Source organism: Gossypium raimondii, chromosome 8, assembly GCF_025698545.1.
Source record: "Gossypium raimondii isolate GPD5lz chromosome 8, ASM2569854v1, whole genome shotgun sequence".
NCBI lineage: Eukaryota > Viridiplantae > Streptophyta > Magnoliopsida > Malvales > Malvaceae > Gossypium > Gossypium raimondii.
Genome location: NC_068572.1, coordinates 962,914 through 986,740, shown reverse-complemented (window position 1 = coordinate 986,740; position 23,827 = coordinate 962,914). Strand labels below are relative to the sequence as shown.

General features: G+C 32.1%; 5 protein-coding genes across 8 annotated transcripts; 2 read left to right on the top strand and 3 right to left on the bottom strand.

The window, feature by feature from the left end:
* The first annotated feature begins 853 nt into the window (after positions 1–853).
* On the top strand, positions 854–4,620 carry LOC105790060 (50S ribosomal protein L12, chloroplastic). Of its 4 annotated transcripts, none has more exons than XM_052634502.1 (2): positions 854–1,488; positions 4,606–4,620. In XM_052634502.1, exon 1 carries the CDS (start codon positions 926–928, stop codon positions 1,478–1,480), a length of 555 nt encoding a protein of 184 aa, XP_052490462.1. In that variant the 5' UTR covers positions 854–925; the 3' UTR covers positions 1,481–1,488; positions 4,606–4,620. The 4 variants fall into 4 exon arrangements, with proteins under 4 accessions (XP_052490462.1, XP_052490464.1, XP_052490463.1 ...); XM_052634504.1 differs by lacking the exon at positions 4,606–4,620 and adding an exon at positions 2,423–2,706; XM_052634503.1 differs by lacking the exon at positions 4,606–4,620 and adding an exon at positions 2,420–2,706.
* On the top strand, positions 3,160–9,438 carry LOC105790056 (protein DGS1, mitochondrial). Its single transcript, XM_052634501.1, has 14 exons — positions 3,160–3,516; positions 3,609–3,723; positions 4,606–4,809; positions 5,046–5,183; positions 5,318–5,479; positions 5,622–5,816; positions 5,948–6,048; positions 6,613–6,702; positions 7,085–7,157; positions 7,234–7,262; positions 7,370–7,493; positions 7,881–7,991; positions 8,651–8,751; positions 8,876–9,438. Exons 1-14 carry the CDS (start codon positions 3,290–3,292, stop codon positions 8,994–8,996), a joined length of 1,791 nt encoding a protein of 596 aa, XP_052490461.1. The 5' UTR covers positions 3,160–3,289; the 3' UTR covers positions 8,997–9,438.
* Positions 9,439–11,373: 1,935 nt separating this feature from the next.
* LOC105790064 (heavy metal-associated isoprenylated plant protein 47) lies at positions 11,374–12,648 on the bottom strand. Its single transcript, XM_012617463.2, has 3 exons — positions 12,575–12,648; positions 12,303–12,381; positions 11,374–11,916 (listed from the first exon to the last, which is right to left on the bottom strand). The coding sequence occupies exons 1-3, from the start codon at positions 12,578–12,580 to the stop codon at positions 11,777–11,779; spliced, it is 225 nt and encodes a 74-aa protein (XP_012472917.1). The 5' UTR covers positions 12,581–12,648; the 3' UTR covers positions 11,374–11,776.
* A 1,653-nt stretch (positions 12,649–14,301) lies between these two features.
* Positions 14,302–15,278, bottom strand: LOC105790063 (disease resistance protein Pik-1). Its single transcript, XM_012617462.2, has 3 exons — positions 15,148–15,278; positions 14,937–15,015; positions 14,302–14,625 (listed from the first exon to the last, which is right to left on the bottom strand). Exons 1-3 carry the CDS (start codon positions 15,268–15,270, stop codon positions 14,483–14,485), a joined length of 345 nt encoding a protein of 114 aa, XP_012472916.2. The 5' UTR covers positions 15,271–15,278; the 3' UTR covers positions 14,302–14,482.
* Positions 15,279–17,631: 2,353 nt separating this feature from the next.
* On the bottom strand, positions 17,632–22,737 carry LOC105790057 (uncharacterized). The gene is made up of 13 exons (XM_012617452.2): positions 22,560–22,737; positions 22,382–22,477; positions 22,199–22,276; positions 20,799–20,879; positions 20,326–20,545; positions 20,190–20,248; positions 19,382–19,431; positions 19,198–19,285; positions 18,849–19,109; positions 18,677–18,754; positions 18,479–18,583; positions 18,182–18,298; positions 17,632–18,062 (listed from the first exon to the last, which is right to left on the bottom strand). The coding sequence occupies exons 1-13, from the start codon at positions 22,623–22,625 to the stop codon at positions 17,991–17,993; spliced, it is 1,371 nt and encodes a 456-aa protein (XP_012472906.1). The 5' UTR covers positions 22,626–22,737; the 3' UTR covers positions 17,632–17,990.
* Between the last annotated feature and the right edge of the window lie 1,090 nt (positions 22,738–23,827).

Here is a 23,827-nt window from a genome sequence, read left to right as displayed (position 1 = left end):
AAAAAGGAAAAATTGAAAATTTAATAACGGGTGACAAAAACAAGAACGACTTCAAACGTTAGTGTCTAAATTAAAAAATTTAAAATTAGATGACCAAAACAAGAACACAAACATAATTAGGTGACTGTCCGTAAAGTTTACATTAGGTATCTATTTGACACCTATCTAAACTTATTGACATTTCTTTTTCTTTTTCTTATACGAGCTATTTTTTAAAATTATTGGATTAGGCTGTTTTTTTTTGGAAAATTATAGAATTAAGTTGAAACAACGAAAACGCTTCTAGCTGTAGCAGTGTAAAGATACGTTTTTTTTTAACAATTAATTTTTATATTAGTTATTAATTTAAGGAGTATGTTAATTTTTTAATGATTCATAATTTTTATTGAAATGAAATTTTAATTTTCTAAATATTTGTATTTTTATGATTAAATTATATAGTAGTCACCTAGTTATATATTTCTTTTCTTTTTGGCCATTTAACTATAAAGTTAAAAAAATAGTCACTTGACTATTAGTAAATTTTATTTTGGTAATCTAATTATAAAAATTACAAAATGATCATTTAACTATTCAATTTCAATTGTTTTAGCCACTCAACTATGTTGAATTTTGAATGTTTCCATTTTACGTTAATCTGTTAGTGATAAAAAAGACAAAATTAAATAATTGAATGACTATTTTATAATTCTTTAATAATTAAGTGACTAAAAAAGAAAAAAAACTATAATTGGTTGACAAGCAAAGCAAATTCCCATTTTTGTCTCTCTTTTTTTTTTCTTCTATTTTTGAAGGTCAATTTCGTCAAATTGAATTGTAAACTTAGAGGGGCAATTTCGCTATATTATTATTTACGCTCACTCCCTCTCTAGTTGCCTCGCCTTGCCTTATCCTAATCCTCTCTGCAATTCGAAGAAGAAGAAAAATGGCTTCTTCAACTCTCTCAACACTTTCTCTCCGCTTGCCCACTTCCTCTAATCCTACGCACCCTTCCCATTTCAAAGCCCCTTCCCTCCAGTTCCCTCTCCGTTCCCTCACTCCTCCTAACCTCACCCACCGTTCCACCGCCCTCCGCGCCACGGCCGCCCCCGAAAAAATCGAAAAACTTGGCACCGAAATCTCCAACTTAACCCTCGAGGAAGCCCGCACCCTTGTCGACTACCTTCAAGAGAAACTCGGCGTCTCTGCCGCTGCCTTCGCTCCCGCAGCCGTTCCAGTTGCCGCCCCCGGTGGTGCCGGTGCTGAAGAGGCTGTTGTCGAAGAGAAGACCGAGTTCGATGTGGTGATTGAGGAGGTTCCTAGCAATGCCAGGATCGCGGTGATTAAGTCCGTTAGGGCTCTGACAAATTTGGCTTTGAAAGAAGCGAAAGAGTTGATTGAAGGTTTGCCCAAGAAGTTCAAAGAAGGAGTTTCGAAAGAGGAAGCCGATGATGCCAAGAAACAACTTGAAGAAGCTGGAGCTAAAGTTTCCATTGCTTAGAACAGCAGGTTTGTTTTCCTATGATTAATTTCCAGTACAGTAGAAAATTTCTAAATTGCTAAAACTGTTGGTATTCTGAATTTTACTCCCTTTTTTGCTCATTTAATTGATGCATTTTTATATATTTAGTTGCTTACTTTCTCATGAATTGCTCGAATCCGTCTGTTTGTTCGGACGGTTGAATTAAACAAATTATTGAAAACGCTGCACAACCCTTCTGTTATCTTCGACGCCGCCATTGCTTGAATGAATTCGCCTTCACCTGATCGAACAAACTCCTATACCACACCTATTTACATGATTAAAGATGGAAGCGTCCACCCAATGCTGCTTCCCAGTCGCAACAAGTCAAAGACTCGAAGGCAGGATAAGAGCAAACAATGCCGAGTTAGACATCCAATGCCACTAATCGCCTGTAACCTCGACAGCTTACCCGTGGCTATTAGAGATATCAAGTCCTATCTTAGAACCATTACAATTAGTAGGAGCCTATCTGTCAAACCGACATCCTTGACCGCAAAACCATACATCAACTGACCCTCCACACTAAGAAAAATCACTTACTACCAACTTTAGCTCTTCTCTACTGGTAGGGGATGACCATTCCTATCTATATTATTAATGCCATACATAAATTCAATTCAAAATCGACATGTGAAAATCTTAAATTTAACTCAACAAAACAATCCTCTAAAAGTATTGTATCGTGGAGTTCCCTGTATTAGGAGTCGAATTGTATCTTGTCTCATTTCCTTAAAAAATGGGTAAATTAATTTTTATATCTTAAATCAAAGAACAAATTGGTTCTCCCGTTAAAGGAAGCTTGTCATTGTAACATTTGTTTATTTCATCGGTCACGTCAGTACGAGTGGATGAATTTTTTAATAGAAAAAATTAATTTGCTCTTATGTATATGAATTAATTTATCTATTTTTTTAGTAGAGTGGGCAAAATGTAATTTGAGCACCCTACGTTCACCCGTTCGGATGAAAAGGGGAAAGATGTTAAAAAAAGAAAATCCTTTTGATGTATTTGCAAAAGGACGATCAAATGAATGAATCCAGTGCAAAATGATGACTGATGAGCTACACTAAAATGCTTGATTCAATCAAAGACATTGCTGGCAAAATTGGAGTATAACTATGGTAGCTATAAATCACCCAAGTTGTTCATTCATTACATAAACATCAATATAAAACTAAGCTAGCTATTACTTGGTATGCCAACACGTAGCGAGTTAGATTACGTTTTATTCTATTTATGCAAAAAATAAACAGTTTATTTTGTATATATTAAAAACTAGTATGATTGACAGAATAATCAGATAGCTATATATTGCGTGTCATGTGATTTCGTGTGGATGTGTAAGGATCAATTTTTAACACATGGACCTTTAATTTAACGTATAAGGATTAATTTGATTATATTTTTAATAGATTAAAAATATTTTTATTTAATCGTTAATAGAATACATTTATGTTTTACTAAACAAAAAAAGACGTGGCATTTTTTTATTGGATGTTGCTACGGTAAAATGAATGGAAATTAATAGTTTAAGGATTATTTTCTTTAAAAAAATAGTAATTACCTAAATGTGAAAAGCGATATGATTTGGTAGTCAATTTTGAAATTAAGCCAATTTACAAAGGCAAGTTATAAATGCCTAGGAAAAACAGGGGTTTTTCTTGTTCGTCGTCAACAGCTGTGAAACATACCTAGCGAGTCATCGAGTTTGAATCGGCTGACTCAGTTGAAAATCAACTCAGCACTACAATTTCAGTGAGTTAGAAGAAAAAAAAAGGGGCAAGTATGGAAGTTACACCTGAAGGAAACGAGTCATCGAGGGACGCTAAAACCCTAATCTCATTTTACTCCAATTATCTGAGCAACCGATTCACCTCTTTGTTTCCTTCCTTTCCGTCAAATTTTCTCGAGAAAATCTCAAATCTGTATCGCCAAACGCTTCTTCCTATCTCTACTAAACGCAGAGCTGGTCTCCCTCTCCCATTGCCTTCCAACTCAGTCAACTTAACTCGGTATACGACCTTCACCTCGTTTATTCATTTCCACTTTTCTTAATTAGTAGAAATGAATTTCGAACTTAATAGTAATTTTTTTTAATATCCAGGACGGCATCAGAAGCATCGAGAATTTATGAAGTTTTAAACGATATAATGGATCGTTTCATTTTAAATTTGCATAAAATTCAAGAGAATTTGCAATTTTGGCAATCTATAGCTGAGGTAATGCACTAATGACTTCGTTAATTTTGAATTTCTCTAAAATATGCAGTTGTTTCTTTGAATTACTTGTGTTAGGATTAGTGTTGCATTTAGTAAATGTTGAATTTCTTTTTACTGTTTTCTATTGCAATAGCAATAGCAAGAAAAATGTAACCAAATTGAAATCAAACCGATTTACATATTTGAATGACCTGAATTGAATTGCATTGCTTTGGTTCATCACTTTTGTTAAAGTTACTTTTAAGTTTTTTCGCTAATTTAGAAATAAAATATTTTATTTTGATCTTATAAAAATATGGTTTTTAATTATGAATAAAGAAAACCAAAGTTAAATGGTAAAAGTACCATGGAGGCCCTTATACTAGGAGTCAGATTGCATTTTGCCCCCTCTACTTATAAAACTGGCAAATTAGACCCTGTATGTTAGTTCAAAGTGAAAATTGGTCCTTTCTGTTGAAAATTTGATAGAATAACCAAACTGTGATATGTGGTGTACAAAAACCAATTTTTAACGGTAGAAATGGATGGAATTTTTAACAGAAGGAGCAGTTTGCTTGATGATCTACCGTATGAGGACTACTTTGCTCTTTTTTTTATTAGAGGGGCCAAAATGCAATCCGACTACTAATACAAGGGCCTCCATAGTACTTTTACCAAGTCAAATATATCTAATTATTACATCAAACTGAAATCAAAAAGATTGAACTGAAATCGAATCGAACATGGGTTTGCAAGGCAAAATTGTACCACCCTTCATTGTTTGAATTGGTTTATTTGGTCAGCTTTAACTGCCTGAGCACATCTACTTCCAGAAATGAAATACAAGTAGCAATAACAACAGCCTCATTGTACTTACTAATGTAATTTTGTACAAATATTTAGGGATCTAATGCAAGGAAAGTTTACTTCATGATTTTCGAGAGAGGGCCACGAGCTTTTGTTAATGGATCAGTTCAACTTATGCGTGAAGCTGTCACTGATGGATCAGCAATGCAAAATCTTTCCCATTCTTCATCTGTGTACATCTCTGAAAGGATTGCTGTCTTATCTTCACTAAGGTGTTCACTTGCTGCTTTTCTGGCTCAGGTTTGCTCCATCTTATTCTAGTTCTCTACTGTCCTGTTATGCTTTGACCGTAATAAGGAAGCCCATCATATGTTGACACACTCACAATCTTACCTTTTTCCTCCCTCTCTTTTCCGAAAGCCATAGATAGACATAACATTAAGCATGTAGTAGTTCTATAGGCTTGATAACTCTATTGTTGTGATGTTTCGTTAGATGTGATTAATCAAGGATTCATTGCTTGTTTTCTTCAATAGTTTTATGTGGAAATTGACAAATGTGGAAAGAAGTTAGCAGAGGATCCAGAGAAGTCATTTTCCTCACTAATGCACACTCTTAATGGCTTATTTTCTAAGTTGGACGCATCAATTGGCCATCTTCATGCTTTGCGTCAGGTATATATTTCTCTTGTTGCATTTATTTTGCAATGTTTTCAATCTTTTGCAGAGCATTTCAGACTTGCTGCTATTATTAGAATTTAGATTGTTGAAAACTTCTACCCCAATTTTCATGTACAAAAACTATGCAGAATGATTCTTCCATTGAAGGAACCTATTCGTTTCCTCTACTATTTGAGACATTGCCAGAAATCAGTCAGGAAGAGTCTCAATGGACAAATTCTGAAATTAAGGAAGCTATCAACTTGGTTTGTACAAATCTCCAGGCACTTGACTCTTACTTAGCTCTCATGGTAATGGTCCTTTTTAGTCCTTTTTGTCATAAAACTAGACATTATTTTATTAACTGATAACTGGCTTGTTCATTCATGGTTTTTGCATTTGATGTTCAATTTATTTTTGGATTTGTTGCTTATTTTCTTACCATGCTCTTAGGTAGCTAAACACCAAAAACCAAGTAATGTAACTCGTTACTGGATCCGGTATACATGTGGTGCAGTTGGGCTTTCAGTTTGTTCTTTCTGGCTCCTACGGCATAGCCGTCTGATGGGAAGTTCTGACATTGACATCTGGATTCGTGAAGCAAAGGAGTCAACAGTTAGCTTCTTTAATGACCATGTTGAGCAACCGGTACACTGCACTTTTCTAATCTGATTGCTCAGCTGGTTTTTTTAACATCTCTCTCCTGCATGTCTTGTATTTACCATTTTCATGAATACTTGAGAATGAAGCTGATTGTAGTGATGTTAATTTATCTTCAGCTTTTGGCAATTAGAGATGAACTTTTGGATACGTTTAAGAAAAGACAGAAAGGTGTGATGGATATGGAGGAAGTGAAGTTGACTTCCGATTCTCTCCACAGGTTAAATTTTCTTCCTGCCAGTTTGCATCATGGATATTGAATTAAAATTAGCTAGCAAGGGAATTGCAGGATGTGATTGTCATTTCTTCAATCCCTTTTTTAACTTCTTATCTATTCACGAAGCACGGCTAGTGAAACGACAAAGTTCTGAGTTTTAGGCTGCTAGATTATTTAGAATTAGGACATAAATCCTGAGTATATACCTAATCCTCGTAACCATATTACTAGAATTTCTTCAAACCTTAGGAAAATGGGGATGGGGGTGAGGCTTAGAGGAAGGGCTACTGTGTAGCTCAAGGCCCAATGGGCCTCTGTATGTACAAAAAAGATTTGTACTTACTACTTTAATCTTTGCTTGAGATATCAAGATTCTTCTAGAGATATAAGTTGCTTGATATTTGTTTTATTTGTCTTTAGATTGTCTTCCAGATCCACTATTTGATCTCTTTCTTTTTCTATGGTGATTGGATATAATGAAGTTCTTTTTGTTCAAAGGTAATTGCCGTATCATCGACAGCCATGTCAAATGCTTTTTCTAAACACAATTGCTTTCATGGTTTGCAGAATGTTATTGGCCTTCAGTGAGCAGACAAAAGGTGAAGCGTTCCCAGAGAATGCATCAGATCAGGAAATGCTTGAGATAGTTATGTTAAGGTACTACTTTTTTCTAATATCATGGCAATGCTAAATCGTGTTTGCACTTTATGATTATGATGCACATGGTATGGGTGAAATTTAAACATTATCTTTTGTTTGGAATTTTTTTATTTACGAATGCTTCAGGTACAAAAAAATGCTTTAGACCAAAGAGATTAGTGATAGTAAGTTATTATAAATTCCAATACATCTGAAATAATCTTGCATTCTAGATGAATGCGTTTTCATGATACTTCCAGAAATTTCCAGAATAAATATGTTCCTCCTATTGCTAATCTGATATATTGCTTTAACTGAACTGCCACTGCATGGTGTATATCTCTTTATGTGGTAAATTTCTTCTTTGAAACAAACTCTTTCATTGGGATTTCTAATGTAGATATGAAAAAGAACTTGTGCATCCTATCCAGAATCTTCTCCACGGAGAGCTTGCCCGTGCTCTGCTTATCCAGGTAATGCTCATGATTTTTACAACGTCGATGCTGCCTTCTATTTTGGTTGCATAACCTCATGTTTTTGCCATTGCAGGTGCAGAAGTTGAAACTCGATATTGAGATGTAAGTTCAACGCCAACTTTTTCCTACATAGATGCTTAAATATTATCGGCTTTCTGGTTTATTTCAGTTCTCAATGTTCTTACTTATTACGATGATCATTGAACTAGGGCAATGCTTGAACTGGATCAGATTCTCAGAGCAAATGAAATTAACTTTGCAATACTAGCTGCCTTGCCAGCATTCTTTCTGTCTCTTGGTCTGATTGTAGCCGTGCGTGCATGGTTTAGACAGGTTGGAACACTTCAAAGCTATACAATATGTTATCTAGTTAATTTTGTAAAAGTAAATTCCATTTTGTTGATCAGTGTAGGAAGGGATGATATGCTAGGTTTAACGATTGCACTATTTACATGGTTATACAAATTTATAGTGCCTGACTATCAATTGTACCTTTGATATTGGTCATGACTGGCTAAAGCTAAAGTTCCATTAAAGAGCATTTGCACAGGGTAGAACCTTCTCAGGGAATGTTATAAGGTTTTAATGAGGCTGATCCTGAGCCGCCATCCAAACACAAATACCCTCAGGGCAGAAAAGCATACCTGTTAATCACCAAATCTTGTTTCCTTTCTCGTATTTGTCGGACAATTGATTATTTGGTTTTGTCATTCTAATCAGGATACTAAAGCTGAAGGCAGAGGAAGAATTGCTCGTATCCAGAGGAGGCTACTTATTGTGGAGATTGAGAAAACAATTATGCACTACCAGGCTTACTTTGACCAAGGGCTGGTAAGAACCTTACCATTCGGTTTAATTTCTCCTTTTTCCCCTATCCACATTGGCTTCTTTTGAAAGGGCCTTGATAAAATTTAGATTCTGAGCATGCCATTTGCAAGATGTGAACTCGTAGGAAATCATAAGATCTTGACTTTATATGCTTTCTCAACTGAGAACAAGTTCTAAGTAGCTTTGATGGTATTGAGGTGAGGTCAGATATGGAGTTGACTTCTTCAGTTCTACTCGTATAGTGGCACTAAATGGAGAGAACTGGAAGGACCTTTCTTGTTGCCATTGCTCCGTATGTTTATTTTGTTTTCATTTTCTAAAAGCATCTTCATCCTCCCCCTTTTCCCATCTACCCTTCTCTCAATATCAGTATATCATATGTTACCCTGCATGATTTCATATGCTCGATATGTTTGTGCATTTGTATTTCTGTAGATTAGGCGCCAAGAAAGAAGTTTGATCTGTTAGAAGAACCTTTATTTGGTCCAAAAGTTGTATTTACTTTTACTATGCTGAATTCGGTCTCTCTTGAGACAGATTAGAATACTGCTTTTGTGACTAAATCTAAGGAATTTGCTTCGACTCAGACACCACACATACCACACCTACATCTATGTTCCAAAGGGTGAAAAAAATATGACATATATAATGCTCTTTCACAGGAAAATGATGCACAATGCATGTTCGGGTTGTTGATTTATTGTCTAGACCGTTTATACCATGCTGTCAGAAGACATGCAAAGGCGACTGGTGAATGGCAATGGTTAGTTGATTCTTCTGTTTCTTAACTGACTTAAAAGCTAAATTACTTTGCCCATCTCATTTCGACTTTCTGTCGTAAGATAATGAACTCAAGGTAGCAACTAACTGATTATAAAATTCTGCAGCTTGAAACAGGATATAATTGATTTAGGAAGGCCTGGTCTTCAAACTTCATACAAGCTAAGTGTGACGGCACGAATGGAACGCGTTTACGATTGTTTGCTTCCTTCCCTAAAGCGCCAATAGATCATTACCTTTAGTTCGAAAAAGGGGGGGAAAAAAAAGGTCTCGATCTTAAATTCCTTTTCCTTTGCTTTTTTATTGTTGTATAAGCATAATTTTACCATATCCTAGTAGTCGGAAAACTACAGCGGAAAGAAGTAGCTGCAAGTGCAACACTTCCCTGGCATTCTCGAATTGCTGTCTGCATGAAATTTTGTAGGGCATTGCTTAATTTTGATCTGAGGTTATACACAGGTAAGGTTCGTTGCCGATTTGCCTTATGTTCTCGGATTTGGATGTGAATGTTAGATACGGATACATGTCCAGCACGGGTATGTTTCATTTTGTCCAAGTCTTTTATGTGTTTGGATCTGTGCCATATTTAAATGTGTCCAAAATGGGTTATAGGCACGAAGACTTCAAGAGAAATAAAGAGTCGGAAAAAACATAGATTTTGCCTTTTTCATACTTGCTATTTCGTATTTCCATGCATGCTTTCTTCAAGATTTAACTTTTTTAATGTATTTTTTTCTGTAACAATATATCAAATAGATAAAATACTTGAAAATCTTTTAAAAGTTCGAGAGTGAAACTGTCATGTCAGGTGACGGGGGTTTTATTATGATGTAGCACATGTCAAATCTATACTTTTTAACCGAGTTTTAATTCAGTGAAGAATTTATCAAAAGATCTTTTATGTTTATAAAGTAATAGATATTATTTTGAGAATAAAATTGTTTTTCCTTTTAAAATATGGAAAAATATTTACACATGCTGGAATTGAACTCAAAACGTTATGATTTTCGCTAAAATTTACTATTTGAATTAAAATTGTTATATCGGAAAATCTTAAATTTTTACATGATTTTTTACCTACGTCATGAGTATGTCATAGTCTAGTATTTACTAGATCTGATCAATTTTATATTTGGGATTGAGTAGCTTGCATTCCTTTTAAATATCATTTTAATCTATTGGCAGCTAGAAGATAAGAATGTGCCTATACTTATTAGATGGTTTATAGGTTTGAGTCATGTAAAAGTCTTACTCTATTTAATTTCAAATTTAATAAGAGTTCGGCTTTACTTAACTAGTGGTCAAGTTGATCAAACTATCAATTTGTCAATTTAATTAAATAAATTATTAAAAATTTTAAAATTAAACGATTTATACCAAATTTTGAATCAAATCAGTGTAGCAACTTTCTTTGGACTGATATTTCGATTAATATTAGGTCCAATTGGTCCGATCTAGTTCAAACATCATTAAATTTTTGACGAATATTTGAGTTCTTAGCTGATAATAAGGGTAATGAGATGACTAGTAAAAGGTCTATTTGGAAAGGGCCAAACCATTGAAAATAATTTTTGGGTCAAACCATAAAAATTGGGAAGGACATTTCCCCCCATGTTCACACCCTATAGCAAAGGACAGGAAGAAAAAGGTGGTTGGGAAATTTATTAATTTTTTGTATGGTAGGAGTAAGAGAAAAGAGAGGTGGAATGGAAAATTTTACTCTGTTTGGTAGGCGAGAAATTGAAGGAAAAAAATATATATACATCAAAATTGTTCATGAACTTTGAATCAACGTGTAATGTCACATGTGAATTTTGATTTTGTGTAACTTTATAAATAATTTTGATTTGATTCAATTTTCACAAATTACTGACAATATTATTGAATTAGCAACATTTTACATTGATATATTGCATACAGAAGCAATTATATTAACCCAATATAAAAATAAATATATGTATTTATTTATTTAAATGAGTACAATTGAATGAAAATCAAGCGTATAAACGCCAATTCAAATTTTGTTTATATAATCATATTCCTGAAAAAGAGAGGCTAAAAACACCTTAATTAAATTAGCATTTTTTAATAGAAGGGATGGAAATGATCTTCCATTAATCAAATGAGGCCAAAGTTTCGCCCTTGTTGGACAAATATGCAATCTAACTTTTGTAGTTTAATTTCGATAAAAATATTTTTCTAAAAATTGAGTAAACTAGTCTTTCTCAAAAAATTTGAAGTAATTTAATTCCTGTCAATTTTGAAAGTGAATAATTAAGAATAATTAATCACGGGTTAACGTCTTTTTGTCATTTGGGCATAATTTTGATTGTTATAATAACAAATTTAGCCCTAGATGTTTACATGTATTGTTAATTTGGTCTTGATTTTAAAAAATCAACAAATTTAACCTCAATATTTACACATTTACAAAAATATTGTGGGCTAAACTTGTTATTATACCGGTCAAATTTATGTAAAATGGAAGAAAAACATTAATGTTTTGATTAATTGTCCTTAATTTATCACTTTCGAAATTGACAAAGATTAAATTGTTCCCCTTTTATTTTAGGGATCAATTTACTCAATATCGAACCGAGAGAGATTGGAGAGATCTTTTTACTTATAATTTCAAAAGATATTACACATTATAATTGTCTATTGTGATCCAAATTTCTTTACCCAAATCTAATTTTTTTTAAATATTTTCTTATTAAGTATATATTTTTGGAAAATAAGCTGAACATATCAATATTAAGTATGGGTTTAGATGGACAGTGCGGTGCGTTTAACTTACTTTTTGTCTCATATCGTTACAGTATCTAATCTCACTGTCGCCATTATTTTTACACTAACCTCAGATAAATGCACCGCCCACCTAATCTTACACTAAATAAAACACGACTAGATAAATTAAATAAAGTGTGATAAGAAATATAGCATATACTTTTTCTTCAGTCCTGTTTCCTAGATTGAGAATTTCAGTAGCTCCAACCTTCTTCCTTAAATTAGTTGTGCTTCCCCAAAGTGAGAATTTCAGTAGCTCCAACTTTCTTCCTCAAATTATTTGTCAACTTGACTGCATCAAAATCTCCAATCACCACCACTTTCTCTTTCTCCTTACCATCCAATGCAACAGAGTCTACCCCTATTTATATATATATATATATATATATAATGATTCACTTCATTTTCTCAAATGAAACAAAATAGTAACAATTATTAATAAATTGAATCTTAAACTATACTTTAATTTTTTTTTAAAATTTGAGCAAAATTGGTATCTAAACTATGTTTTGTCTTCAAAGCAGTAGCGACAGGAAGAGGCTGGCAAAGCTTGATCTCCGCTAAAATGAGAAATTATATTTTATCTCTCATAAAAATATATAAATTAGTAAGGGTGATATCTAATAAAAACGTGCATAGTATTGTTTTGGGGTAAACTTGATAATTTAAGTAAATTTATATCAAATTGAGAATTGAGGTATAGCTTAAGGATCAATTTGCTAATATTTAAAAAAAAAATCAACTTACCTGCTTGTCCTGCAGCCACTTGAAGGGCCTCACTCCTGCATTTTTCACAGTTCATAGCCACCTTCAACACCACCTTTTGCTGTACCCAAACATAAAAAAGAACATGAATTTTAGCCCTAAATATCAATTTTATCTCGATTTAAACGTGAGGGTCAGATAAGAATATATCATATTTTTCATGAAATTGAAAGAATAACTTAAATTATAAAAGAAAAGAACTAAATATTAATGATATAATGAAACTCAAATGATGGAATCCATAAAAAAATTACCTTCATATTTGGTTTCTTTCTTCTTCTTCACCAACTCCCAAAGAAAATATATAGTATGAAGATAAAAATGCAGCTAAGAAGGAATAAAATTATATATATATATATATATGATGATGATGAAATTTCACATGACGTAGCCTTGAAGTTTCCTTTTCATTGCTATGAATTTATTGCCATAAATTATACAAGGAATAAAAACAGTCCCAACACTTCTTTTACAAGTTATTTGTTATGTTCACAATTAACCCCTTCAATCAATTTCTAAATAAATATATATAATGAATAATATTATTCGGGTTTAGAGAGTATGATTCGATATTATTAGTAAGTTTACGTTTTGATAATTCAACTTCAAAAGATTACCAAATGATTATTGAATTATTTGAAAGTTTCCATTTAAGTTATTGGGTTATTAAAATTGTTGCTATATATAGCCTTTCATGTTTGTACTGTTTGTACCAATTGAAAGCTCCTTTTTCCCTTTTCTTATACAATTCAGTTTTTTTTTATAAAACAGTTTTGAAAGTCACGAATCTGCGAACCAAAATTTAAACGATTTTTTTTTTATCTCCGACACTGATCATTAAATTGACTTGAATATAATGTATGTTTTTTTACTTGAATATAATACCTAGAACTACTTATAGTTCCTCCCCAATCCATAAATAAAATGATAATTCGCTTCAGCACTCATCCTTCTGTATTGGTAACAATATCATGCCAATCAAACTAATAGTTTCTAAACTTGAATTACGACAAAATATTATTTTCTTAGATAAATCTTGTTTAATTTTTTTTTAATTCTACCCTTTTGGGTTGTCCATTTTAATGCATAGTGATTTTGGGGAAAAAAGACAATGAAAGCTGCAAATGAAGAAAATTATACTAAAGACAATGAAAAATTTTCAAAGTCTAAGTTTTTGTTTATGAAAATGTAGTAGTCAATTTTAAGTCCTTTCATTAAATAATTTAAAGGTATAATGACTTTTTAGCCTTTCAACTTTACAAAAAAGTCATTTTAGTCCTCTACTTAATTTTTCATCTCTTTTAACACTTGAATTTGCGTTTTTGTCAAATCATCTCAAAATGAATGAAGAAAACTAAATTTTTTAACCTTACTGACATTGCATATACGTGGAAATATAATGTCGGTAATGACAATATATAGCAAATAAAATAGAAATAGAAAAATAAAGAACACACAGATTTTACATGGAAACCCTTTCGGGAAAAAACCACGGGCAGAAGAGGAGAAAATTCACTATGTCGAATTCAAAATCAATTACAAGAGGAGTAGACTATGCCTATTTATAGGCTTGTAAACCTTATTCTAATAGGAGTGAAACTCCTTATTCTAATATTATCAAATAGATTGAGTTTAATAAGGTTTAAAAAACTTTATTCTAAAATAAAATAAAAGAAGTATAATTCTATAAGGATTTTACTTTTATTTTATTTTACCACAGTATTTAATTTAAATAAGGATTTGTGTCACTTAATTCTAACAGATACGTTACCAATTTAGGCTTCGGACCTTATTGTTTAATAAAATCCCTTGGGTATGAAATGGGACAAAGAGAATGCAATTTATATATAACTTATTAATTAAAGAACGATTGACACATAAACTCTAATATATGAATCTAGATTTTAGGAAAGAGTCAAGACCTCGCCTCCCACCTTGGTTTCGTCATTGAATAGGAATTATATAATATGAAAAATAGATAGAATCGAAAAAATATATAAAATTGATAATTAAAATATATTCGGACCTACGATACAACAACATACAAACCATCAAATTTCGAGAACAAAACTCTCGTTGTACATATCAATACTAATCAAAACATGATATTATTCGATATGAATACAACATGAATATACGGATTAAAAATTTTTTTTAAAAAATTATTTCTGCTCAGCCAAACTGATAATTTCAGTAGTTCCAACTTTCTTCCTCAAAATTGTAGTTAATTTGACAACATCAATTCCATCTCCAATCACCACCACTTTCTCTTTTTCATTGCCTTCTAATCCAACAAAGCTTACCCCTGTTTTATACATACATACATACATATATATATATAGTTTCCCAATTATTTGCTTCATATATAATCTCAAATCATAACAATTGAAAATACTTTATTAACAATTTGACCGCAAAACTATACCTTAATCAGAAATGATATTTAAACTATCATTTTATCTCGTTTTATTCCAAATAGTTACGACATTTAATCAAAACATGGATCGTATTATTTTGGGGTAAACTAAGATAAACTCGATAACTTAAATATCAAATTGAGAATTGAGGTATAGCTTAAGGACCCATTTGTTAATATTTAAAAAAAAAATAACTTACCTTGTTGTTCTGCAGCCACCTCGAGGGATCGAGTCCTGCATTTTTGGCACTTCATAGCTACCTTCAACACCACCTTTTGCTGCTTCCCAAACAAAAAAACACATGAATTTTAACGTTTACTTCGATTTAGACATATATATTATTAAAAAAATACAGTATTTTTATGCATAAAAGACACACACACACACACACACATATATATATAATTTACCTTCATATTTGATTTTTTTTTCCTTCTCGAAACACCCAAAGATAATATATATAGTATGAAGATAATAAAGTGAGGTATGAAGATGATTGAAGATGCAAGAATCCCATTTATATAGTGATACATATGTATGTATGTATGTATGTATGTATGCATGTCATGAAATTCCACAACTTAGTTGTCAAGTTTCCTTCCATTTTCTTCCACAAAAAAAAGGAGTTTTGAAGTCAATTTCTCCCCATTTCCTAACACCTTCTTTTACAAGTTTTTTAACTTGGGTTCACAACTATAGGCTACCTAATCTACCATTTATGGGAGGGGAGGAGAGGTGGGGAAGAGAAAAAAAAGGGTTTGACCTCGTATTACCTAGGTGTCGGACACGAGTTTTAATAATTACTAAAAATAAGTCTTTGTGATTTATGAAGAAATCTATACTAATATTTAAACATTTAACTGAGTTAGTGTCACAGATCATTAACTTGGTTAAATAAATTATGAAAATTCATTTCCATATATAAATATTAATAGGATGCTTTTAAATTTTACACTTTCAATAAATTCAGTAAAAATTTACATATAACTCGAATTCAGAGTAAATCTTGTTCAACATATTTCTCTTATTTATATGTATACGCGTAATGTTTGAATATATTTATAAATGATAATAAAAATGAAAAAGGGAAAAAATTCTTTTAAGTCTTTAATTAACACCAATTTTGAATGTAATCGAATAATTCTTATCTCGACCCTTAAAAAATTAAATAAATAAATCTAAAATATTTAAATCAATTTTATAAGCGTGACGCGTAAGTACCTAAACCACGCCGCCACGTATTTATTTTTAAAATTAGACCTTTTCACTAGCAAGTCCCTGTTTTTTTAAGTCAACTTTTAAGTCTTCTTCTTTATTATTTAAAAATGTTTCTTTTGGATTTTATTAATTGCAATAAAATATATAAAAAAACTTAATTGCAACATATTGTTTCTAGTTTGGATTATTTTGATTTTTAATTTATTTGTGATTTATATTTATTTTATTTTATTTTATAATTGTTTAGATCTGTACTTGTGATTATATTATGATTTACACTGTATTGTACTTTTAAATTTCAAGAAATAAATATCGATAAATAAGATATTTGTCTAAATTGGTGTCAGAGCTAACAAAACAAAACAAATATGAGTATGGTTATATAGGTTAGTTATAAATTGTTTACATTTTTTATTATATTATCGATAATTATTAATTTTAAAAAATGTTGCTTAAATATTTTAATATTATTTTATGTACTATAGGATTAATCCTAATTGAGTTATTAAATTGTTAATATCGTATCAATCAAGTTCTTTTGGATTGTGTAACAATAAATTTAGTATTTAAACGTAATCCCGTCCCTCAATTTGTTTACAATTTGTTTTTATGTTTTAAATATACTTCATGCGAAATTTGACTAATAATATTGAATTGATACAAACAAAAAACACGAAAACTTTAGATCTACTTCATATATCGCTTTCAAACAAACATTTGTCGCTTTCAACTCTTGTAGCCCTTAAAAATCCAAAATGATTAGGATGAGTTTGGATATTTTGAACCGTTCATAATAATTCAATTTGATTTTCTATTTTTTTTTGGGTTCTAATTTTAGATTTATTTAGTAAAATAAATTTTATTTTATAAATTTTAGATATCATTTGATAAAAACTAATTGATCAAGTAAATAAAAAATAATGTAGAGCTCTTACTACATATTATTTTTGAAAAATAAATTTTGATATAAAATTTCAAAAATTAATTATAAATAATTGTAAATTAAACTCGATTCGAATAACCATAATTTTTAACTCGTATTTCGCATTTAATTTAATTAGTTCATGGAATTTAAAGGCTAGTTTAAAAGAAAAGAAAATTCTTCTAAAAAAATAAATTTTGCTATTAATCCCTATACTTTGTAAAAGTTGTAAATTTAGTCCATATATATACTTTAATTCGACCAATTTCAGTCCTTACTACTTTTCAAATTGATCAATTTTAATCTCTATACTTTTCTAAATGTTGAAATAACAATTAAATTTGTTTGATTAAATTCAATTACTATTCATATATTATACATACAATTGTAGATTTAATCCATATTTCCAATTGAAGCATTTGAAGTCCCTATACCTTTCCAATTTTGAAATTTCAATCTTGACAAGAATTACAACATTAATCCATTAATTGAATTTTTATTGAGTAATATGTGAAAATAATAACCTAACATGATATTACACGTGATGATATGTTTGCTACATCAGATTTTGGATATAACAAAACTTAATGAATTTAACGGTTACCGTTTGGTAAGGACGGAAATTTTAAATTTTAAAAAGTACCAAGGACTAGAATGACCAAATTAAATTTAAGTACTAAATCCACAACTATTGCAAAGTATAATGATCGATAGCAAAATTTAACCAAGAAAAAAGAAAAGAACTATGATGGGGTTGTTCCTTCCAGGACTAGAAAGATTTGAACATATATTAAGAAAAAAAAGGATCAAAATTGGGCTTAGTCTATGTACATATATTCTCTAGTGAATGAAAAATACATAGGGCAAAGTCCATGATATATGTATATATATATATATATATATATAAGCAACACAATATCTATTCAGAAAGCAAATAAAATGGGAGGAGCAGGACAATACACGCTCATTTGACATCGGTCTTACCTTCACAAGCAATGTAGCACCAGCAGTTCCAGAAAAAGTACTGTCTCGAAAGCAAAAACAAGACGGGCCGGGAGTCGAGTCGAGACAGGCATTCTTTTTTTCTAAGTAATTCAGGGATACAGCTTTCACTCATTTCTCCTTTTTAGCCAAAGATTCTGCCTTATACTCACTTCCGGCTGTGACAACAAAACCGGCCCCGACCTAAAAGAAGCAAGATGCAATAACCACAACTATAAATACTAAACAGTATGAAAAATATAATAAAATGATTCGATTTGAGACGTGTATGCAAAGTTTATGCAAGAGTGTTGGAGAATTACTTGGCAATCTTTCAATTCAACGCGCTCTTGTAGCTGTACATTGCTACAAATAACGGAGCCCTGTATTATACAGCCATCGCCGATGGTAACATGATTCATTACAACTGAATTGACAACCTGCATATGCATGGAAACAAATATTTGTGTTACAAAGTGAATGATTATCTAAGCTTGAAATGTTCGTGCTGTTTTTAGTTTCATAAATAACAAAATCGTAGGAAGCAAGTTTTACAGACTGTCCTTATTTACGTTCTGCTTTACCTTACTTGCCTAATTTAATAGGAGAAATCATCGTACCTTCACATGGGAACCTATCCGGCAGTGACGACCAATGATTGACCGTTTTACTTGGCATTTGTCACCCATTTCCGAACCTTCACCCAGCCTACAGTTTGGCCCCACCTAATCCCCAAAGATTATCATTATAATTGGTGGCTCTTATTCAAACTGATCTTTAAATAATTATAAATGTTTGTATGGGTGAAGTAGGCTTACAGTAGTTTTGGTTCCGAGCTTCGGTGAAGGACCTATAATATTATTAGGACTTAGCAGATGATCTGCATCACCAGTGACCTGAAATATTATAGAGAGAAAAAAGTCAACTGTAAAGTGGAGTAAAAAAGTTCGGTGGCAGATAAGAAAAGTGAAAATGTGAAACACGACTCACATCTCGATTTATGTCCATAAATGCTTGAATGGAATTTAAGCGCACACAATAACTGCTGCTGCTTGCAATATAAACACAGCATTTATGGGTTTTCCGAGTAGAAGAAGAACCATCGGGATTCTTAGAATAGATTCCGTGAAAGCTTGGGGTAGATGCGTTAGCAAGGATTCGAGAGATGAATGCTTGATTGTTCTGGGAACTAACCTTCTCGTTACCATTTTCTTCACCTTGCGGTGTTCTATTTAGTAAGGCCTCGGATTTCTGATAGTTATAAAAGAATTAGGAACAAATTTAGATTATCCAGATCAACATGTAGCCTTTGAATATTGAGACATGTAGTGATACTAACCAGCTGGCTCCGGACAAGATAAGGAAGTACATCCTCTTTCAAGCTTTGAAACGTATCCTTTACGTCTAAAACTTCTTGCAGGACAGACCTAAGTGGAAAAACGACACGGAATTGTAATTAAAAATAAAGGGTAAAACAAGGTGAGGACACAGCTGATCTTGAAGCAAGTAGGGATAGAACCAACCTCTTGAATGCATACATATGAGCATCCATGAGATCAGATCGCATTTCCATCTATGTAAAATACAAAACAAAAACGAGGTTAAAAAAAGAATATGTAGCAAGTTTTAATCCATTTGATGGATTTTCAACATGCAAGAGTTAGAATATAAGACGATAGACTGAACAGAATATGCTACATTACAAAACACAACATTGTTTAACTAGAACATCGATGCTTAGCTATTAAGTTATTGGCCATTAGTAGCCTTTAAATCGATAGATGGGTGGAAAAAGGATGACCCTCCTATGGCAAAAGTACTATGGAGGCCCCTATACTAAGAATCAGATTGCATTTTGCTTCTCTACTCAAAAAAGGGTAAATTAGTCCCTGTACGTTAGATCAAAGAGCAAATTGGTCATTTCTATTAAAATTTTCAATCCCATCAATTTGTACTGTTAAAAACTGACTAGCTGATAGAATAACCATAGAGTAACATGTGGCATGCCATATGTACCTCATATTGACGTACAGGGACTGGTTTTTAACAATAGAAATGGATGAAACTTTTTCGGAAGGACCAGTTTGCTCTTTGATCTAAAGTACATAGACTATTTTGCCCATTTTTTGAGTAAAAGGGGTAAAATGCAATGTGACTCCTTGGATAGAGGCCTCCATGATATTTTTACCCCCTTCTATATAAGAAACGAAGCCTCTAGACTTGTGTGTTGCAGCACACAATGCTATCAGTAATCAACTTCACCATATAGGCATTCATTGTCACTTGCGTAAGAGTCGTAAAATAAGAAAAAGGATTGATGAAAAGTAATACCTGGCCTACAGCATGGAGAATGCGCTTTGAAATTCGAGCATCTTTCTCAATTTCTGCTCCTATAAAGCATCAAGAGATTCTATATAAAGATCCAATACAAGTAGCAGGTTAAATAAATAAAACAATGGAAACTAACCTGTAGCTATGTGTAATAAAAATTGTTTGCTAGGGTCTAGTCCAATGATGTTGTATCGTCCTAGTTTCTTGGCTTTATCTTTTCCTCCGGAGGATCCTGACTCTGAAGGTCCACTAACAGGAATAGAGCAAAGCATTGTAGTCACTGCTGCATCATGTCGCCTATGGGTGGCAGCAAGAGCACCAGGAGGAACATCAGAAACAAGATCACCACTCACGACCTGCACGGCGATGAGACAGCTGTAAAGAAACTACTTGATTTTGGACAGGGGCAGAGGGAGTGGGGGCAGGCAGTGACCTTGGCCTCCCAAAAATGAAAAATTGCTTATATAGTCCCTTTAGTTTTTAGGAAATCACAAGTTAGTATAATGGTGAAATTGCACTCCCCCCCCCCCAAAAAAAAAAAAAAACAAAAATTTCCAGGCTTAACCCCTGGTTTTGGAACCGATAGGCTGTTGAAAAACAAGTACCAACCAAAATGTCTTTTGCTGTGAGGTGATGTGAGATTGCCCGAAGTGCCCCAGCAGTTCCAATATCCTCAGGGACTGCAGCAATCTGCAAAATCATAAAAGAGGAAACTAATTAAAAGGGTGAGCTTCCTCTAAATTGCGGTCTTCGTTAAAAAACTCCATGTTCATTATTTTTACATAATTAACTTGTCCATTGTCTCTAAGTAGACCACATAAAAGAAAAGCTTCCCTAATAGATTTTTTCGGGTGTGATTGTTAAAGGCAACCTTCTTAGAATGTAGTATGCAGCCAATTATGTAACAAAACACACGCATGGTAGGTTTCCATGGATTTCCTATTCGAGAAAGAGTTAAAAGTCTCAAACTTGTTCTTAGTCTCGAATCTTGATGAGAATTTAGTTAAAATGAGTTAAAAGATCCTACACAAAGTGTTAATGAGCTCAAGCAACTCTATTTCAAAAATATGGAATAACATGCACTATAACTCATTCCACAAAATTTAACTATATCTATATTTGGTCCTTTCTACCAAAGCCAAAAGAAATATGGTTAATGAATGTCCATAGTTTTCTATGCTAATCAGCTTCTGAATATTATGCATCATCAGAAGGTAAAAGTATCATAGAGGCTCTTGTACTAGGAGTCGGATTGCATTTTGCCCTCCACTCAAAAAATGAGTAAATTAGTCCCTATACGTTAGATCAAAGAGCAGCTAGTCCTTCTGTTAAATGTTTCATCCATTTCTACTATTAAAAACTGGTCCCCGTGCATCAACATGAGGTACACATGACACGTTATGTGTATTTGTCTAGTTATTCTGTCAACCACACCAGTTTTTAACAACGGCAAAGGATGAAATTTTAATTGAAAGGACTAGTTTGCTCTTTGATTTAATGTATAGGGACTAATTTATTCTTTTTTTGAGTAAAGACGGCAAAATGCAACTTGACTCTTAGTACAGGGCCTCCATGATACTTTTACCATGATCAGAAACATTGAAATACCTTTACAGGTGATCCAGTTGCAATCTACAACACTTCAACTCTTAATTTTCCATAAAGTACCTATATCCAACATCCGTATCAACACATATTTGGACATGGATAGGAGTATGATTCTCCATATATATGGAAAAAAAACCTAAAAACCCGAGCATAACAGTCTCGGACACACACCTGTATCCAACCCTCACCTCGAGTGCGAGTAACACAGATTGTAAACACTCCCCTTTTCTCAATATCAAATTTCACAACTTGAATTGTACTTTACATTTGTTCCAATCAAGTAAACAACATTCATTAAAACAGAAAAAAAAGCAATTTATTAAGCAATACAATGTTGCATAGTTTCTATAAACAATCCTCAAATAAAATTGTTTAAAAAAAAAAGGATAAGTGTTAAGTACCTCAACATGTAAACGATCAATGAAAGTCCCAGAAATCCAAGCACCAACGAGAAGAGCTGCATCTTCTCCTTCAACCACCTATTTTTTCACCACCCCCAAGACATTTCAAATAAAAAACCCTAAAACCATAAATAATTTTTAAACCATCACACAAAAAGGGAAATTCTTTTTTTTATTTCTTACAACAATTAGATCTTTAAGGTTGCTTTGTTCCAATTGGTGCAAAACGTAGTAAAGAACAGGGCAGTTAGCCACCGGAAGCAGCGGTTTAGGCAATTCCTGCAACAAATTCACAAAAAAAAAATTTAAATCAATGAATTTATGAATTGGGTATTAGATAATGAAAGCCAAAAAAAAAAACCTTGGAAACAAGGGGAGTTAGATTCTTTGAATTGCCACCGGCTAAAACCACTACTTGAAAATCCATTGCCAGTTTCAAAGAGAAATATATGTGTATGTATGTGTATCTATATATATATATGGTGGGTTTTTCGTGGGGTTTTGGAGAATCTATGAATAAATTTTGTTAAACATACTTATGGAAAATAATATATTTTCGATTTTATTTAAGAGATTTAGATTTCATTATATTTTTAGGGTTAATATAATATTTTATACCTTAACTTTGGCTTCAATATTCAATTTGCTACTTGAGTCTTTTTGTTCCGAGTTGATACCTGAGTTTGGCTTCGATATTCAAAATGGTGCTTGATTTTTTTTTCCAATTTGACACTTGAGTATTTTTTTGTTCCGATTAAGCATTTAAGTTTGGCTTTAATGTTCAATTTGGTACCTAAAGTTCTTTTTTAGTCCTAATTAAGTACTTATGTTATTTTTACTAGAACACACGTATCAAATATTAATTAAACCACATGATATCATTTGGTTTGGGTATCAAATTGAACGTTGAAGCCAAACTTAAGTATTAAATTGAAAAAAAAAACCATAGGTAGCAAATAGTATGTTAAACTTATTTCTAATTGATTTTTTTTTTGTTTTAATTAGCCTTGAACTTAAATATTTATATTATTGACCAAGCTTATCGTTCAATAACAAAATAAAATTTCTTCTGGTCAAAATGCCTACAGATAGACTCGTCTTGACTTAAGCTGGATTTGAATAGAAATTTTATGTTTCGGGTTGACTCGACTTAACTTATAAACACTTCTACTTCCTCTCCTTATTAAAAATAAAAGAAATATTGTTTTTTTAAATAAATTGTTATGTAATAATTTCATATCCATCAACTTGCTCAATAAAATTTTACAAAATTCAAAACTATAAATATTTTATATTAAAAAATTTTAACTATAAAAAAGTAAATATTTCTAAAAAATAATGCATTATTATTAGTTGAATTATAACTTAATTTAATAAACATATTTTTATTTTGGGTAAACTACAAAAATAGTCACTTTTGTTTGCCTCAGGTTACATTTTAGTCACTTATGTTTGAAATGTTACGTTTTAGTCATTTATGTTATTATTTTTTTACGAAGTGATCACTCTTCCGTTAAGTTCCGTTATCTCCCTAACGGTAATCCTACGTGGCAGTCTAACTAGATTTTAAGTGCCAACTTGGATTTCCTAATGGGATGAGAAGTGATTTTTAATTAAATAAATTTAATT

Excerpts from the sequence above, each read along its gene's own strand:
- LOC105790060 (XM_052634502.1), top strand. The coding sequence starts at position 926 with ATGGCTTCTTCAACTCTCTCAACACTTTCTCTCCGCTTGCCCACTTCC.
- LOC105790056 (XM_052634501.1), top strand. The coding sequence starts at position 3,290 with ATGGAAGTTACACCTGAAGGAAACGAGTCATCGAGGGACGCTAAAACC. Across the intron at positions 6,703-7,084 it reads CTTGAGATAGTTATGTTAAG|ATATGAAAAAGAACTTGTGC; the intron begins GTACTACTTTTT and ends TTTCTAATGTAG. Across the intron at positions 7,992-8,650 it reads CTTACTTTGACCAAGGGCTG|GAAAATGATGCACAATGCAT; the intron begins GTAAGAACCTTA and ends GCTCTTTCACAG.
- LOC105790064 (XM_012617463.2), bottom strand. Across the intron at positions 11,917-12,302 it reads AGTGGCTGCAGGACAAGCAG|GGGTAGACTCTGTTGCATTG; the intron begins GTAAGTTGATTT and ends ATATATAAATAG.
- LOC105790063 (XM_012617462.2), bottom strand. The coding sequence starts at position 15,270 with ATGTATCACTATATAAATGGGATTCTTGCATCTTCAATCATCTTCATA. Across the intron at positions 15,016-15,147 it reads AAAAAAAATCAAATATGAAG|CAAAAGGTGGTGTTGAAGGT; the intron begins GTAAATTATATA and ends TTTGGGAAGCAG. Across the intron at positions 14,626-14,936 it reads GGTGGCTGCAGAACAACAAG|GGGTAAGCTTTGTTGGATTA; the intron begins GTAAGTTATTTT and ends TGTATAAAACAG.
- LOC105790057 (XM_012617452.2), bottom strand. The coding sequence starts at position 22,625 with ATGGATTTTCAAGTAGTGGTTTTAGCCGGTGGCAATTCAAAGAATCTA. Across the intron at positions 19,110-19,197 it reads ATCTTGTCCGGAGCCAGCTG|AAATCCGAGGCCTTACTAAA; the intron begins GTTAGTATCACT and ends TATAACTATCAG. Across the intron at positions 18,299-18,478 it reads GGATAGGTTCCCATGTGAAG|GTTGTCAATTCAGTTGTAAT; the intron begins GTACGATGATTT and ends ATGCATATGCAG.